At 32.3% G+C, this 19323-nt stretch overlaps 2 protein-coding genes across 4 annotated transcripts in view; one reads left to right on the forward strand and one right to left on the reverse strand.

The window, feature by feature from the left end:
• Positions 1–635: 635 nt before the first annotated feature.
• LOC126878566 (UPF0547 protein C16orf87 homolog) lies at positions 636–2666 on the reverse strand. Of its 2 annotated transcripts, XM_050641356.1 has the most exons (4): positions 2551–2657; positions 2228–2394; positions 2000–2167; positions 636–1009 (listed from the first exon to the last, which is right to left on the reverse strand). In XM_050641356.1, exons 2-4 carry the CDS (start codon positions 2276–2278, stop codon positions 800–802), a joined length of 429 nt encoding a protein of 142 aa, XP_050497313.1. In that variant the 5' UTR covers positions 2279–2394; positions 2551–2657; the 3' UTR covers positions 636–799. The 2 variants fall into 2 exon arrangements, with proteins under 2 accessions (XP_050497313.1, XP_050497312.1); XM_050641355.1 differs by having other exon boundaries at positions 2228–2666.
• A 384-nt stretch (positions 2667–3050) lies between these two features.
• LOC126878564 (zinc finger MYM-type protein 3) overlaps positions 3051–19323 on the forward strand; it is a 57340-nt gene continuing 41067 nt past the window's right edge. The window contains exons 1-5 of one of the 2 annotated variants that reach the window (XM_050641350.1): positions 3051–3900; positions 6714–7258; positions 11274–12008; positions 17058–17228; positions 17286–18474. In XM_050641350.1, the coding sequence (XP_050497307.1) occupies positions 3501–3900; positions 6714–7258; positions 11274–12008; positions 17058–17228; positions 17286–18474 (3040 nt within the window). In that variant the 5' untranslated portion in view covers positions 3051–3500. The remainder of the gene's footprint in view (positions 3901–6713; positions 7259–11273; positions 12009–17057; positions 17229–17285; positions 18475–19323) is intronic. The other variant, XM_050641351.1, reaches the window with a different exon arrangement.

A 19323-nucleotide genomic window follows, 5' to 3' on the forward strand; every position in this document is an offset into this window, starting at 1 on the left:
ATGATTACTATGAACATGTTTCATCAATATATACACTTAGTCCTTTTTCATTTCTATACGTTTTTATTATTAAACATTTTAAGGAATCAATATCATGATTTTCCATCTAAGATCGAAGGCAAACTCATTGAATTAACAACTGGTTGAAGAAAATCTATTCCAATTTATGTGCATTGTTAGAAATATTTGTCATTTTAAGCAAACATTATTTTACAATAAAAGTAAGTCAACTAGATATAGGAGTAGGAAATGTAATTCTACAAAAATTATCAGTCCCTAAAATTTTTGCCCTATAGCAGAATGACAATATTACTAGTTTGGAATATTTGTACACCATTGTACTCTTCCTATTGACCTGTTCCACAAGTGTTTAAGGAACTAGCAGATTTACATAATGTATAAAAAATGACTTCAAAATCATATATTCAAAAAACCTACTCCATTTTTTGTACATAATAAAAATGATTAAGTTTGACAATAAATTGTGTTTATAATAAGTGAAATCTATTGTGCTATGTATAAGTGTTATTGTGCTGTCTTGTTAAGTCAATAATGACAGTTTTTATTACTACTGCTGAAATAACTATTACAACTAAATATCAAAATGGAGATGAAATGATTCATAACTACTGTAGTAATTAATTATTTTACTTTTTATTTTGATAATACCTTATTAATTATAAAATTCAAAATATAGAAGAATCCTGACAGGTCTATTTTATGACTTACACTCTTAGTACATAGCATGTTAGAAATATGGAAGTGTTTTGGATTTAACAACTCATTAGCTACCACAAAGTCATGTAGGCTTCCAAGTAACCATTTGAAGCTTAAAATTGAGTTGTTCCAGAATAAACTGACAATGTTGTTGTAATTCAGGAGTGATTTTTGTTAGTACTTCATCTTCTTCTTCATCTTCCTTTTTCATTTTCTTTTTCTTGCTCTTACCATTATCCTTTCTGTTATCTTCCTCTTCATCATTATCACATTCACTTAAACGTTGTTTCATCTAAAATTTATCAAAATAGTACAGTAAGTTATTTATAATTTAAACATTATTTTTGCAAGAAATGAAAAAATTGAATCAAAATATTAAAAGTTTTCCTGACTAGTTTAAATAGGTTTGGTGACAAAAAAATCTTTTTATTTATTCTTATACATGTATGAAAGTGTGTGTCACCCTATGCCCTATATTAATGTACCAACTACCTAGCCCTTCAATTTTCCCTTTTATAACCCCCTAGGCTTTTAGTGCCTTCTACAGACCCAAGAAAAAAAAACATAGTTAGGGTAAGCGGTTAAGTTATTTAAAAGTAAAGTAGTCACCACTAACTTTCACTGAATGAAAGGGTATTTTATGAGTTTCCTTCCATACAGACGTAAAAGTAAGTGACAGGGGGTGTAAACTAGTTTGCCTCCTCGTGGTGCACTTTGGACAATGCATTTACATGTGAAATAAATGTACTAGAACTAAATGACTACTATATATACATATACACCATCACAAAAGAACTATTTCTATCAGAACCATTAGACAGTCTCCATATTTGTCAGCTAAATAGAAGGAATCAGCAGGTCAAAATGTGGAGATCTTTTAAAAATCCTTCTAGATAACTTCAAACTGAAGTCAAGTGGAAAAATACTGTGTGTTAAAGTGTGATGCTGGTAGTGTCAGCATCTTTAATGTAATGATGGTCATGATGGTAATAAAACAATGCTTAAAATACTAAAATTACATTATATTAGCTGACATGAAACTTCACTGACAGACAAATTCACGGTCCTCCTCCCCAATGCCTACCACTGATGCAACTTGATATAAAATGTAAATTTACAGAGTATAACATCCTACAACATTAAAAAATTTCATCCCAGAACAATTATTTTTGGTCATAGATTATCCAGTGTTAAACTGAAGGAATGAAAAAACATTAGGTACGTCATTCTAATTGAAACGAAGAGACATAATATTACCTACAAAAAATAATACATTCCTCACCTTTTTGATATGCTTCTCATACTCAAGGGCATCATAATAATTAGGCTTTTCTCTCCGAACTCTAGCAGTTCTCCTCCTATAGTCTGCCTCTATGGCAAACTCTCTAGCTATGCGTCTAGCATTGTAGAAAAAATGGCCACAGGGGCAAGACTTACATGCCACAGGTACCTAAAATTAGAAAAAATACTAACATAATACCTATTCGAAAAAAATTTTATTTTATTATACCTGTTGTTTGCAGGTTGGACATATCTTTGCTATCATATTCTTCTTGGGCATATTAGGGTCTGTTGGGCCTTTGTCATGATTTAAACATTTTGGTTTTGTTCTTTTCTTTGATCTGTACGTTGAAAGTTGCAAATATACAAATACAAACTATTTCAATAACTGATGCTCTGTAAATATTTTATTTGAAGTTGAAGATAAATATGCTATTAAACACAATGAGGTAAATAGGTATTACCATAAATGTTTGTAACAATTTTAGAATATTAAATTTTTTGAAGCATGCAAATAGACTTCAAGCTAATTTAACGAACTATACATCTTACATTTTCGAGTTACACAGCACAGATACAAAAACATCAATATTTACTAACATGCGAAATTATTCATATTGACATTTTCCTGTTCCCATGTTCCTGACATACTGACATTACTTATTTCCTTTCAAAATTAATTTATATTGCATCCTAAAGATGGCAATACGAAAAGTTTCAGTTTTTTTCTATTTGATCAACCATAAATACCCATATTTAAAAGTTGCATTAATAGTATAGAAGTAATGAGTTAGGCCCGCAAAATATTTACATTTAATTACTAAGAGGAAAACCAAGTCACGAAGTCACTATTATTAAATAAATAATAAAATAGAGTATATAGGCAAACATGACGTCATATTTAATAAAAACCGCCTATGGTGCTTTAGACTTTCTGATGGACTTTCTGTTAGTTGGCGACAGTTACACAGTTGACAGAACACAAATTCCCTAATAGCAACTGTCATGTAAAAGAGAAGCTTATATGTAATAGTGAATAATAAAATGAAATAAAAAATTAATATCCGGAAATGTTGGCAGAATTGATTGTCGGAATATTTTTACATCCACCATTATATGGCTTGGTTAAATTTCTGAAGTGCATAGTTTTTTGTTATGAAAGTAATTGTTAAATTGTGTTTATAATAACAATGTGATTCTCATAAATTTCGTAGCGCAATATAACTATTCGCGATTTTAAAAATATTTGACCATATTGTGATAAAGGGGAACCAAACAATCAGAAAAAGCCGGGATTTTAATACTGAGCAAGGTTTAAGAAAAACCAAATTTGTTTTTGTTGGTTTACTTTACCTACACTTACCATGTTCATTTCTCAGAAGTTTGTTTACAAATTCTACAAAACATTCTACAGTGTGGTATGAGGTGGAACTATTAGGGGCAAAATATATTGTAGGTGAAGGAATCATAAATTTTAAAACACAGGTGTAGAATTTTTTGGAATGGAGGAATATAATAGTGAAGCTCTTAAAACAGTTCAAGACATTGCTAACAATATTTCAATTATCCCAAGTATCCCAGAGAATCACAGACATGAGATGCTAAACACACTTCAATCTAATATTACAGATAGATATAATGAGAATGAAATAGATATTAATAGTAAACATGAAAGTACAAATAGGAATTCTGTAGTAAATGAATTAGCAGCTAATTTGTTAAGTACTTCAAAGAGCTTCCACCAGCATCCAGAACCTACTACAAGTGAATTGCAAATTAGTTCTTCATGTATAGAATCTCAAATAGCAAATATTCATAGTCCTAAAGAAGGAGTTGAAGACACAATAAGCACAGAAAGGATTAATGATTCTGTAGAACCCTTGGATTGGGATAGTACACAAGGTAATTTATAAATGTTTTTTTCATATTGATCAATTTCTAAAATATTTTTATGATACAAAGGTATTTTCTGTAATATTTACATTTCATAAAATGGTAGCCTGGTGATTCCAAATTAGAAACAAGAGTATATATTCGTTGCTAGATATTTCCTTGTTACAGATTTTACAAATGCATTTTGTGGTTTTCAAATTGTTTATTCAACCAATTGTAATTAGTTATATAATTGCAGGTGTTCAGTTAGTCACTTTACTAATCTCAGACACAACTGTCTAGGAATTTTAGTAACTATTGTTTTGCGAAGTTAGTTACATTTTGACAAACTAGACATAACTGGAAATTACTATACAACTAAGCACACATGCCCATAGCCAATTTTAAGAGGAAACTGTGGCCGGTTTACGGGATGCAAAGTAGTCGGGGCATACTTTAATCTATTTTATTGGTTTATTATTTAACAACAAACTACCTACTAAAAAAACCATGACAGTTCTTTTCCGAGTTTCTTAATGTGTTCTGACAGACGCCAGCTTATCTGTCTCCTCTTCTTTCCCCAGCCGATCAACACATAATATGTCGATGGTTAAGAGCACAGATATAGTATGTCCAAATATCTTAATTGTTGAGGAGAACATTTTGAAGTTTTCGCTTTACTTTTTGTTTGATACTGCTGATATACCGATATATCATAATGTTTGGGTGATAAGTTCGGGTATCATTATTAGCTTAATTTAGATATTTTTTAAAATATTATGTATTATTGGGTTAAAAAATATTTTCTTTGAAAATGTGTATGGACATACAACATAAGGGTTCTTACCGCATGTTACTGCATGTCCGGTCAAATAATATTTACAGCCATGATAAGTTTGATCGCGTGAGCACTAATATTGTATGTCCCAAAACATACTATGTTTGTGAACTTCCAAACGGACATAAAATATCTGTGCAAGTCGGTTTTTAGTACAAATGGGAAATACTATATTTTGGCAAGGCCGTTTAACCCATTTACAATCATTCTGGACTTACAATAATTATGCAGAACATTCATATGACCCTACTGAATATTTTTATAATGTTATCTTAAAATCAGCAAAAAGTGGACATACTATATCTGTGCTCTTAACCATCGATGTGTTATATATTATATATATAATAATAATGGTCATAGGTTAACTGTCAATCTGCCACAAAACAAACAACTGAAACAATATTACTAAAATCTAATAATATAAACAGCGCAAATTTACTATAATATGTTAAATTCAGTGTCAGATCTACACATTTGCCTTGTAAATTTGCTTGGTAAATTTGCCTTAGGGGGAAACTTCCAATGAAACACCAACCAAAAGACATAAAAAAGATACACTCAAACTACATCAAAGACATAAATAATAACTTATAGATAAGCAGTAAGTTCCCTTACTTTTCCTATCTAGCATGTTTATTGGGTTGAATTTGTCTATCTGTGGTTTCGGTTTCATGTCAGCTAATATATTTTTGTTAAAACAATTATTTTCTATACTGTCATTGGTTATCTTAAATTAAAACAACTAAAATTATATTTTGAATAATAATACAGAAAATTTTATGAGTTTAGTATACACTCCCACTATTTCCAATAATTCTTCTTTTTTAATGAAAGAGTAAGTTTATTTCAGCTTTTGTTAGGGTGTTGTGTTTTAGTGTTAGGTAGGAATTTTTGTGTTGTATATTTTCTACTCTGAGTTGAACAAATGGACTTTATTAATAAACTTGTCAGGTGTGAATGTGAGCATGACTCACTCTTTTTTTTTAATTCTATGCTTAGCTGTCAACAGGTTGCATATAGTGCTTTATTTGTATGTAAATTTTTAGGTAAGTGTTTCATAAAGTTTGTCAGTGTTAATTTAGGTACCAACTTTGGTAAGCATAATCTGAAAAACATATTAGCTTCTAGAAACACTTAAACAAGGATGGTTTTACCTGGAAAATATGACGGAATAAAACAAGTTACAATCACTTCTTAGAAATGACATTTCCTATACCTCAGATTTATGGACAGAAGGATGCACATAGCATAGTTTTTTGACTCTATCAGCTTATTTGTTTGAGAACAATATGAATCTTAAGAAATGCATACTTGAAACTTGTGGATTTATGGAAATAAAAACCAGTATTAACATACAGAAATTTACTATTGACATATTAACCTTCCAGTAGGCACGCCCATCAACAAAAGAGATCATCAAAAATCTAAGTAATATTTGACTTATTAACTTGTTTTTAGAGAAGCCATGAATTTAATAAAGTTCCTTTGGGAAACCTGTCTTTCCTAAAGGAAGTCATCCTTTCCTTCTTTTTGTGATTAGGCCCTGTTTTAGGATCATCTTTCGCATCCTCTTCCTTTCCATTCTTATCACATGTCCCATCCATCTCACTCTCTGTGCCCTGTTTTTTTGAAGATTTTTGAATGACGCGATTTTTGAAGATTTTTGACCCCCCTCCCCCCTACGTAACGCACTCTAATGGGCGTTTAACTATTGCGTAACACAATTTTTGAAGATTTTTGAACCCCCCACCTGCGTTACGTAATACTTGAACGGTCCCTTTACACACACAACCTTCTACTGTGTTTTTGCCTCCATATATAGCTCTGAGCATTTTTCTTTACCATTTTTCTATATTTTCTTTTCTCATTGTCCTTACTTCGCTACCATATGTCACTGTGGGCCCTTGTCTAGTTTCCTCATTGCTATTTTGGCTTGTATCACCTATTTTAATTTTTTTTATGTGTGATAGAGAGTAGTTAGTAGTTGATGTATAATTTGTTTTAGGTATTAGTTTTACAAATAAAAATATAAAGGAATCTATTTGCAATACCTCTGCAGACTCCTTCAGAAATATGGAAAATGAAGATAGCCAATCCGTTGGAAATCCAAATCAACCAGAAGCGATTTCTACCGCCTTAAATGAACCTATAGAAGTGCAAACAGACAAGAGTTCTATCAGTTTACCTTTCGAAAGTGAAAAACAAGTAGAATCTTTGGATAAAGATGAAACTAAACAACATACATATAATTCACTTGATATATTTGGTAGAAACAGGTATGATGATGACAATGTACCTCATGAAAGTACTGAATTAACAATGTTGGATGATCTATCGGAAATACCTAGTGAGAGTTTTGCAGGATTAGAACATGTGGCTAATAGATCATTTAGTAGTAACATATTTGGAGTAGGTTCTACTGATAAAGAGAAACCCAGTAGTGACCTGAGTGATGTAACTAATAGCGAAAAAACACAGGAAACCATGTTTCAACAAACTGAGAAAAGCAATACAGAATCTGAAGCCAAAGAAGATGGTTCATTGTTACAGGTAATTTATTTAATAACGTATGTAATATTGTAATCTCTCTCTCGTTCCATCCCTCCTTGTGGAGTATTGGGCGCTTATGCGTTTCTTGGCCAAAAGTGTAAGATTGCTGTCTGGCCGGGACAGCGCATCTTCTTTTGTTTTTATTCTCTGGATAAATTGTGAACTAATTCCCTCCACTCTCTTCTATCTTTTGCTCTCTTTTTGACTTCGCCCCATCTTAGTCCAATTTTTTCGTGTTCTCTCGTTGTTGTTCTTTTCCAGCTGTTGTCTGGTCTGCCCCTCTTTCTTTTTCCCTCTGGTTGGTATTCAAGTGCTTGTCTTGCTATGCTGCTTTGGTCTTTCCTTAAAGTGTGGCCGATCCATTTCCATTTTTTTTCCTTGACTGTAGTAGATACGTTAGTTTGCTTTGTCCTTTCCCATAGTTCTGTATTAGTTATTTTATTTGGCCAGTATATTTTTAGGATTTTTCTTAGAGATTTGTTTACAAATGTTTGTAGTTTTTTAGTTGTATTTTCGTCCTGTTTCCATGTTTCTGCTCCATAGAGCAGTATACTTTTAATGCAACTGTTAAAGATTTTAATTTTTGTTGTTTCCGATATTTCGTTTGTTTGCCAAATTTTATTTAAAGCGTTGAATGCGTGTTGCGCCTTTGTTATTCTCGTCTGTATATCCTTTTTACACCCCCCGCTCCTTTCCATGACAGATCCCAGATATGTGAACTTGTCTACCTCTTCTACTTCTTTACCGTTTATCATTATTTTATTATTTGGATGGTTATTATTTTTTAGAAGTTTAGTTTTTTCTGTGTTTATTCGAAGTCCGATCGTGTCGGAGTACTGTGCCAATTTGTCAATTTTTGCTTGCATATGATTTCGGTGTTCAGTTATAAGGCAGATGTCATCTGCAAATTCGAGATCTTCTAGCTGTTTGAAAAGGTTCCACCTGATGCCTGTTCGATCGTCGATTACTTTCCTCATTACCCAATCTATCATAATAAGAAATAGGGTAGGGGATAGTACACAACCCTGTTTGACTCCACTTTCTATGGATATCTCTTCTGTTACTTCTCCTGAATGTTCTAGTTTGGCTTTGTATCCTTCGTAGAAGAGTTTAAGAAAGTTTATGATTTTTTGTGGTATCCCATATAATCTAAGGATTTTCCACATCTGTGCCCTATTTACACGGTCAAAGGCCTTCTCGAAGTCGATAAAACACATCTATATCTTTATTCCATTCATTTGTTTGTTCCAAGATAATTCTAAGGGTGCAAATGTGATCAATAGTGGAATGGTTGGAACGGAAGCCTGCTTGGTTGTTTCTCAGTTTTTTATCTAGTTCCGGCTTCAATCTTTCCAAAATGATTTTGGTCAGCACTTTGGATGTGGCACTTAGTAGTGTTATTGCACGCCAATTGTTGCATTTGCTCAGGTCTCCTTTTTTGGGTATTTTTATAATCAATCCCTCTTTCCACTCCTTTGGCAATTCTTCGTCCGTCCATATTTTATTCAAAAGTGTATGTAGCATCTCTACTGACTGCTCGGTGTCTGCTTTTATTATGTCAATGGGTATATTGTCGATTCCTGCGGCTTTGCCATTTTTTAGTAGTTTTAGAGTGTTTCCAATTTCTTCCATTGTAATTTCTCCAATATTCACTTCTAGCTCTGGTGATTCTACTTCATCTTCTATGATTTGAGTTATTTCATGCTTAGCATATATCTCTTCGAAGTATTCCTTCCATCTTTGTATTATTTCTTTCTCATTTTTTATTCTATTTCCTTGTTTATCCTTTACTTCTCGTATATTTCGTTGTGCTTTTCCTGTTAAGTTTCGTATGATTGTATATTGTGTTCGTAAGTCGTTTTCTTTCGCTGCTTCTTCTGATATATTTAGCATCTCATTTATATAGTTTCTTTTATCTTTTCTGGCTTGTTTTTTTACTTCTGCGTTTTTTGCCTTGTATTTCCTTTCAAGTGCCCTCTCTTCTTCCGATCCTTCCTTTTGTAGAATTTCTTCTTTGATCTTTTTTCTTTCTTCTATCAGTAGTAGAGTGTCTTTGGTAATCCATTTTTTTATTTTGTCTTCTTTTTAATCCGATTGTTTCTTTTGCTGTATTCATCATCACTTCTTTAAAATATTTCCATGTTTCTTCGACTGACTCTCCAGTTTGTTGTGATACTGTTCGGTTAATTGCCAGTTTCTCACTAAATTTATTTCTTATACATTCTTGTTTTAGGGCATCAACGTTGTACTTGTTCCTTCTGCTGATTTTTTGGTTTTTATCTCTGGCTAATTTCATTTTTAGTCTCGCTTTGATTAGCATGTGGTCTGATCCCACATCAGCACCTCTTAAGCTCCTGACATCTTGCAGCCAGCTTCTCCATTTATATTCAATTATTATGTGGTCTATTTGATTCTTGTATCTCCCTCCCGGTGATTTCCATGTTTCCTTATGTATCCGCTTATGTTTAAAGATGCTTCCGCCTATTAAAAGTTCATTTTGCTCACAAAATTCGATTAATGTAATATTGTAATAGTATTATTTAAAATATCTTATTACAAGATTACAGAAAGTAAATATGCACTTAAGGTTTGAAGGGGGTATAGTTTGAAATTTTCGATTTTTTATTATTGTAAATGAAAGTGCATAACTACAACAATACTCCATGAAAATTTCAGATTGATCAGAGTAAAATTACCAGAGATACAGCATGTTGAATATCCCTACCTTCGACTCACTTTGCCCTGGTTTCGCTCCAGCATGCTTGAGCATAGTGAGAAATGTTCAACAGCTGTTCCCCTTCTCTTTGGTAGATCACTTCGCGATTCAAAAAACATTTTCTGGTATGCATCACTTTACGATTTGACAGACAAAAAGAAATTGAAAATAAAAGTTGTCAAAATTTTAAACGCGTTTTTCTCAAAACTTCTCTTTCAAAGGCGGTGGACATTGTAACTCAAAAACTATTCGGCCCATCTATCTGAAATATTGCAATGATTTTCTTTGGATGTTTCGTGAAGGAACGCTGTCGACATATATCTGGTTTTATGCTTATTTTTTGTTCAACAATAATAAATATATTGATTTTTACCCTTTTGTTACAAAGAATTTCGCTTTTTTGACTTTAGAGTGATACCAACAACTCAAAAATTGTTAAAAAATAAAAAAACTCAACAACATTACCTCGAGAAACTCATAAACTAATAAAATCTTTTTGAATTTTTTATTTCTCATGATCCAGTGACATGTTATAATGTCCACCAAAAAATCCATTTTGAGGTGTCTGTAAAAATTGCCACTGTTGGCTTATTTTTCAATATTTTTTCTTGAATTTTTCTTTAATATTCTTTGAATTGTGCTTAGTATGCTTACTTAATTTGAAAATAAAATAGTTGTATCATACTTTTAAACAAAAATCACAAAAATGTGCTTGAAATGTTGATTTCAAACCATATCCTGCCCTTAATTTACTTATTTAGACAATTTGATATATGATATTGATACTTAGATTTTTTGTAAACCTCAAGGAAATAGAAATATTAACCATTGTTCCTTTTTGTACCTTTTATACTTAATTCATTGCCCACTACAGTTGATTGTAGTGTTGTACATAACATTTGTATTCAACATAATAATCTGCGAAAACCTATCAGAGCCTGCATTAAACAGCATTAAACAATAGTAGACATTTCAAGTTGAAAAGAACATATGTGTTCCTTTCTGTTGTTTTGAGTTGTTTGTATCAGATCTGATTTTGTTAATGTGACTACTTGTGTGTCGTCACAGATTACTTGTAAATGTGGATAACTTTCTATTTGCTTTAATTATTATTCCTTTATTCTACTATACAGTCAAAGTTATTACTATTCTTTGTATCTATGTGTGAGCTTAGGACTCATTTCTGTTTTCTTTTGGACATACTGTAAAAGTTTGTGTTTGTGTTACTTATTTATTTTTAAGTTTTTTTTTAATATTCTAGTCATTGAAAAATTTATATTCCATTACTTCTATTTACAGGAAAAAGAATTATTAGTTGAAAAATCTACTGCTAATGATAACACAGAACCATCTGTCAAAGAAAACGTAACATCAATTGAAACTGAAAGTAATGTAAGGGAAACTGTAGATCAATGTTTGAAAGACAGTGAAAAACAAGATACAGAAAAAACTGTTGATTTAATGACAGAGAAAGAAATCACTACTGATGCAACCAATGACAGAGATTTAGTGATAGAAAAAGAAATCACTACTGATGTAACAAACGACAGAGGTTTAATGACAGAGAAAGAAATCACTACTGATGTAACAAGTGACAAAAATTTAATGGCAGAGAAAGAAATCACTACTGATTTAACCAACAATAAGGAAAAAACTGTCAATACAATAGTGGACTGTCAGAAGACTGTTGATTCAACAACAGTGGACAATGAGAAGACTGTTGATTCAACAACAGTTGACAATGAGAAAACTGTTGATTCAACAACAGTTGACAATGAGAGGACTGTTGATTCAACAACAGTGGACAATGAGAAGACTGTTGATTCAACAATAGTGGATAAAGAAATGATTGCAGGTTTGACAGAATCAAATAAAGATAAAGAGTCTACTGAAACTGTAAAAGATGTGTCTGAAAAAGAGAAATCATCCAATTCCAAAGGTGTTGATGGAATTTCTTTTGATAAAGATAACAATAGGGAAGGTGCTGATGCAGAATTGTGTATTATTCCTGATACAGAAAGAGTTATTTCTCAGGTAATAATCTTTATTTTTTTTTAAGATTTGTTTTGGTATATATTTATAAACTTGGGTTACACCATATTCCAATATGATCTGTTAAAGAGCGAATCTATAAATAAAGATCAGTTTTGGAAGTTGGTGTTACTTTATTAACACCATTAAGTTTAGTTGGGAGAGCTATATGCATGTCTCAATAAGATGGGACCAGATACGGGACATATTTTAGAAAGGAACAGAATTATCCCAATGTGGGATTAAATCGAAAACACTTTCCTGATCCTATTTCTTGGATCAATTCCTTTTGCGTCTGTTATCTTCTTAACAATCTCTCTTTATTTTTTTCCTGTCTCGGTTTTACCTATCATTGTCGTACTCCTGCGTTTGTAAGTATTTTTCAACTTTTTGCAGCTACATTAATCTTGATCTTCCCCTTTTTATTTCTTCATACTGGGTTCCATTCTATCATCTCATATGTCACTGCTTCATATCCTGCACACAAGGTGTGACCTAGCCATCACAGCCCTTTAATATTAACATTTTTCTCAATAAAAACCTTTCCTAACTCTTCATATTTTTAAAAAGTATATTCAAAAATTGTTTAATATACAGGGTGTTCCATTAAAAAAAGCAACTTTGGTTCATTCCATTGTTCTGACCCTGTATAATTGAAAATAATTTTAAATTATTGACATCTTTGATGTACGTCAGTTATGCTATAAACATTTTTTAATATAATCCATAGTTTAGCTGCAATCGAAGATAACCAGATGTTTGGCGCACCCTGTATATATCACACTTCTGCTTACCCTTAGCAATACTCACTGGCTATAGTAATAGGTGCATCTTAAATAAGTCATTTAAAAAAAATGTTTTGTTATTATTTTGTTTCAAATCTCAGGTTTCCTTAAATGTATTTTTTGTTCGAAATTAACAAAATACTTTTTTTAAATCATCTGGATAAATTTTACATCTCGTAAAATTATTTAGCTTATTTATTCTGAAGGCGTAAAATGTAAAAACTCTCTGACTTAAAAATTGAATATTTAATGCAATATAAGAGCTCTACAAGATTGATATCTGGTCTAACGAAGAAATCTTATGAATGTTCAATAGTATATTGAGTGAAATCCCAGTAACTGGTTGTAGTGAATTGTAATATGGACGGCGTTATGCATAACCGACCAAGCGCCAAAACATAGTTTTGAGATAAATGGCTTCAAAGTTTTTCGTTTCTTAAAAATGCATTTATTAACATATTTGCACAAAACTTTAACAGAAGAATGATCACCTTTAACTCTTTTTGGTTGCAAAGTTTCAATATAATCGCACCTACCATATTCTAGAAAAAAAAATAAAATGTCGTTTGGTCTACTTATGCTTTAAATATATTTTAGGAAGTTTAGCTGTTATACATTACTAGACCAACTACCATTTATGTCATTATTTGATCTATTAATGCAAAACAAAATATTGCCATATGCCTCTTGTAATCACTAAATAAATAAACTAATATTTTTTTTAATTTATATGTTAAACGTGTATTGCTACAACATAATCAATTCAATTATCATTAAATATATTTTTTGCATTTTATTGCTCTAAATTTATTTTACCATTCAATAAAAAATTGGAGTATACAGAGTTTTTTCTGTTGTCGACTGAAACCTGCTAATATTTGAAGATAATTCCTCAATTTAGAAGTTTAATAACGAATAATACACAATGACGAATAACAATACAGTTACTTTTATTTGCATACACAATACAATACTTGCTTGCACATTAACCCTTTAATGTACATGCAGTCTCTGACACGAGCGACCATTAAATTTTAATCTTTCAAAATTTTTCAAGCACTTGTGAAGTAAATAGCGGTAAAATCTTTTCTACATTTTTTTCTTCTTCTAATTTTACATCTATACTTTTTATTGCCAAGACTGTGTTATTGTAAAATGATATTTATTTATCTATTAACTTGCAATAGGGACCATTGACAACTCATAAATTGAATTTTGTTGAATTGTTAAAGATCTGTTATTCGAAGCGTAAGTGTACTAAACACAGAGAACAACAGAGGAAAAAGAAGAAAAGAGAAGAAAGGTAGTAAACGAAAAAATAAAATTTTTTTTACACATTACAAAATTAAAAGAGAAAAGATATAAGAAGAAATTCCAAGAAAAATTAGATAATACTCTGAAAGGTAGGGACAAATATAGAAGAAAAATGGGAATATCTAAAAACCAGCATAATCAAAGCAGCTGAGGAAACTTGCGGGAAAGCAAAAATAGCAAATACTAACATGAGGAGAACGGAATGGTAGACGGAAGAAATATGAGGGAAAATAAAGAACAAAAAAGACAAATGGAAGAGATACCTAAGCACAAAATACCTGGAAGATTACGAGGCCTATAAAGAAAAGGGAAAGAGGTTAAAATAGCGGTGAAAGCAGGAAAGGAAAGGTCATGGGAAAGATTTGGACAAAAAATGACAAAAAATTTTAGGGAAAACCAAAAACTCTTCTACGGCACATTAAAACAACTCAAACAAAAGAAAGAGCACACGATGCCTAATATAAAAGACAAGAATGGAAACGTACTAACAGAAGAAAAACAAATAATGGAAAGATAAAGAGAACATTTCAAAGAGCTAACTTATGAAGACACAGACAACATAGGGGAGATACAAGAACGGAATGAAGAACAACAAGTGGAATCCATAACAAGAGAGGAATTAGAGAAAGCAATAGAAAGAGTAAAATTGGGCAAAGTACCAGGCAAGGATCATATCACCCCAGAAATGATAAAATTCATGGGGACAGATGGAATGGATAGCATGAAAGAACTAATGAATGATATAAATAGAGCAGAATTACCAAAGGACTGGAAGAAAGACACTATATTACCAATACACAAAAAGGGAGACAAGAGAAACTGTAATAATTACCGAGATATCACCATATCAAGTATCCCTGGGAAGGTATTCGCAAAAATAATAGAGACAAGAATAAAAACCCAAATAGAAACAACTATGGAAGACACACAGTGTCGATTCGGGAAGGACAAAAGCACGCAAGACCTAATATTCACATTAAGACAAGTAAGTGAGAAGGTAATCAAGAAGAATAGGGAGATACATATGTGCTTCATTGACCTGGAAAAGGCGTTTGACAGAATCCGAAGAAAGGACGTATGGAAGACACTAAAAGAAAGGGCAGTCGACAGACACATAATAGAAGTAATAAAGGATATGTACAAAAATAATACAAATACAGTAAGAACCAATAACGAGGAATCCAGAGAATTTACTACAAGTCAAGGCGTCAAACGGATGCGTGCCGAGTCCACTGCTATTCTCAGTGGTACTGGATGAAGCGATAAAGAAATCCAAGAGAAGAATGAGAAAACTAACATTAGGATACTGGCAAATGAAACGGACTCAACTATCGGAGCTACTATTTGCAGACGACATGGTATTGAGAGCAGAAAACAGAGAAGACTTACAGAACAACCTTGAAATCCTAGAAGAAGAACTATCAAACATAAATATGAAAATTAATACAGAGAAAACAAAAACAATGATAATTTCAAATACGAGGAAGACACACGCAATATAATTAGACGGGAAACAACTAGAGCAAGTGGAATATTTTAAATACCTAGGAGTAATAATCGATAAAACCTTAATTCGACCAATAACATGCTGTGGCAGTGAAGCGTGGATCCTGAAAGAAACATCCAAAAACAAACTCAACACATTCGAAAGGAAAGTACTTAGGAGAATACTAGGACCTGTGAGGGAAAACGGAATCTTCAGAAGTCGATACAACAACGAACTTTATCAACTTTATAAGGAAACGCCCGTCAGACTTCATTAGAATATAAAGATTGCAATGGGCTGGACATGTGATAAGAATGGGAGAGGATAGGCTACCAAAACGAGCACTGAATGCTAGAATGCAAGGAAAGAGACCGGTTGGGAAGCCACGAAAGCGCTGGGAAGACACAGTAAACAGCGACACACAAGCCCTTTTAGGAGTCCGTGTATGGAGAAGAGCAGCCACAGACAGACAAGGGTAGAGGCAAAAAATAAAGGAGGCCAAGGCTCAATTTGGGCTGTAGTGCCGTAGAAGAAGAGAATAATCGAATCAAATGGTAAACAAGACATTGAAAAGTACATTGGAAAGTGCAAGAAACCTAACGCAAGATCGGAAAGCATGGAGACTACAATGCCAAACTCAACTCCACCAGCCTTACACCTAAAGGTAGAAAGGCTTAGGGCTAAGTAAGTAAGTGTACTAAACAGCGGTAGATACCTTTCTTTATTGCTCAGCCAGTGTTAAGACATTGTAAAATCGTGTAAAGTGATATTTATTTTTTAATAACTTGCAGTCCGAACCAACCATTGACAATCGATACGAATTGAATTTTGTAGAAATTTCAGTATTTTGTTTTTATACAAAGCGTTAGGGTATTTGAAGCAGCCTGAAGTGAATCGTGTTTTTTTATTCTTAGAACTATTTTATGCCTTATATATAGAGATTTTATATAGATTATTTGTATGTTTCAATTTAATTATGTATACATAAACACAACATTTTCACTTTAAAAAAATTCGATCATTTTTTGACTGAAACTTCATAATTAATGTGTACATTAAGGGGTACAAAAATGTTATTCTGGCCAAACGCTTAGTTTAGCATAACCAGAGTCGGAGCTTAGTCTACTATTGCGAAACTAAGAATGGCCGTTATGGATATAGTCTTGTTAGGCAAAACTAAAAACCCTTAATAGACAGAATGTCACTTGGTTTAATTTTGTTTTTCTTAGTAACCGTTAACGTAACAATAACAGGGATTTTTTCCAAGATAGTTTTAGCTATGTGTCACCAGAATCCGCTGTTATCTCGATTTTAAAGAAATGGCACTTGGTCGAGTTATGCATAACCCCGTCCATATGTTTGGGACACACATTTTATTTGTATTACACTTATGTATCTTTTGCTGTATGGTCTTATTATATTTAAATATTAGTCTCTTAATTTAAATTAAAATTAATTTGTTGATAGGCTGAAAGGGATGCTGCTTCTTCAATGCGGCCACTTCGTGATATCAGTGAAGCCAGTACATCAAGTCAGGTGAATAACACTGATGGATCGTCAGATAAGTCAGATGGTTCTTCCATAGTAGTTTTCAAACATGACAGAGATGATTTGGAAGTATGCAATCAGTGTAAACTAGTAAGTGTATTTAAAAGTTAAGGTAATAGATTTATTAATTTCCTTTATATTTTACAGAAAAGAAAAGTCCAATATTACTATTGTATGAAAACTAATGGAACACATTATTATCTTTGTGATGATAATTGCTTAAATGATTTTAAAAACAGCCACGCAAATAAGGTTGTTTTAAATTGGGTAGACCAGTGTCTAAGGGTTAAAGACTTTAATCAAGAAACAAGAGATTCTGTTTCACTTATAAGGAGGTGTGCTTCATGTAAACGAGAAACTAATGATATTAATCAAAATTTAACGTGGGAGATTATGGATTTTTGCAACGAACATTGTTTAACAAAATATCAGAAAGATACAGGCTCACAGTGTTCGAATTGTAAAGGAGATGTGCAAAATCACTTTCTTGGGAAATACTGTGTTAGATTTGGTAATGACATTAGGCAATTCTGCACAAGTACATGTCTTGATAAATACAAGAAATTTCTTAGAGTGTGTTCATACTGTCAGCAAGATATTTCTGCAGGAGATTCTCCATTTGTGGCACCAGTTGGAGATAAAGGTCAATTTAAAGACTTTTGCTCTCAAATTTGTATGGAGAAATATGATATAATGGCCACTGGTAGAACTCTTACAGTGCCTCCAGGTACAATCTGCTCAGTTTGTAAAAAAGAAAAAACAATCACCATTGAATTTGAGTTAGATTCATCTCTCAACTATTTCTGTGGTGAGATATGTTTTGTGGCTTTCAGTTTTGTAAAAAATATTAAGACAGGAAAATGTGCCATGTGCTCTAGGCATTTTCAAAAATCAACTCTTGAAAAGCATTCAATGTATTATGATAATGTTCAGTACAGTTTTTGCTCCACCAGCTGTGAAAATATCTACATTATTGCCAACAGAAAAATAGTAAATTGCAGTTGGTGTAAAGTAAAGAAGTATAATTTTGATATGATACGACAATACAACAAACAAGGATCTACAATAAACATGTGCAGTGTAAACTGTCTTAACCTGTATAGGTTTTCAATTGAAAGAAATAATGTTTGCAGTCATTGTCATAAGGTTGTTCCTCCTTTGTATCATTTAAAAAGTCATGATGGCGTGATGAGAAGCTTTTGTACTTATAATTGCGTAACAAACTTCCAAAATAAATTAACAGGTAATATTGGAGCAGCTATACGTAATAGGGAAGAGAGTCCAATTTCCATGGTTTCTACGAGAAAGGGTAAAAGAAGTACAGGAACAGATACAAGTAAGTACTCATTTTAAAAGGTAAAGTTTTCAATCATAATCGCAACATTAATAATATTGAAAAATATTAAAAATATTACTAAAAGATTTTTAAATTGAAAACTTATTGGTCCATTTCCCTGGTGACACCTCCAAGGCTTCTAAAATTTGCAAGCCAGGTGGATGCTGAAGTGAAGACAAAAGGAAGGAACTCTAAACGTTGCAATTCACAACCCCCGTCTTCAACTTGGTAAAGTTCCAACGGAAAATGGACCTAGTTACTCTAAAGGAGTAATACTAATATAAAATAAAAATGTACCTATACTATTTTTATTCAGTTGCAATGCGAAGGCAAAACAATCTTATTTTTCACTTATTAGGGAGCGCAGTGAAAATAGATTGTGATCTAAGTGAAAAATAAGATTGTTTTGCCTTCGCATTGCAACTGAATAAAAATGGTATTAGGTACATTTTTATTTTATATTAGTGTTACTCCTTTAGAGTAACTAGGTCCATTTTCCGTTGGAACTTTACCAAGCTGCAGACGGGGTTGTGAATTGCAACGTTTAGAATTCCTTTCTTTTGTCTTTACTGCAGCATCCATCTGGCTTGCAAATTTAGAAGTCTTGGAGGTGTCACCAGGGAAATAGACCAATAAGTTTTCAATTTAAAAATTTTTTAGTAATATTTTTAATATTTTTCAATATTATTAATGTTGCTATTAGGATTGAAAACTTTACCTTTCAATTGCCAGATGACGCTAGTCACCTAATCCATACACATCAGTTGCAATGTAGGGATAAGCTTTCATGGTTGGTCACTTCGAGTAGAGCAGCAGGCCTACGCCTCTCCGATGATGACTCCAATAAGA

The sequence above is a fragment of the Diabrotica virgifera genome, chromosome 10 (assembly GCF_917563875.1).
Source record: "Diabrotica virgifera virgifera chromosome 10, PGI_DIABVI_V3a".
Lineage (NCBI taxonomy): Eukaryota > Metazoa > Arthropoda > Insecta > Coleoptera > Chrysomelidae > Diabrotica > Diabrotica virgifera.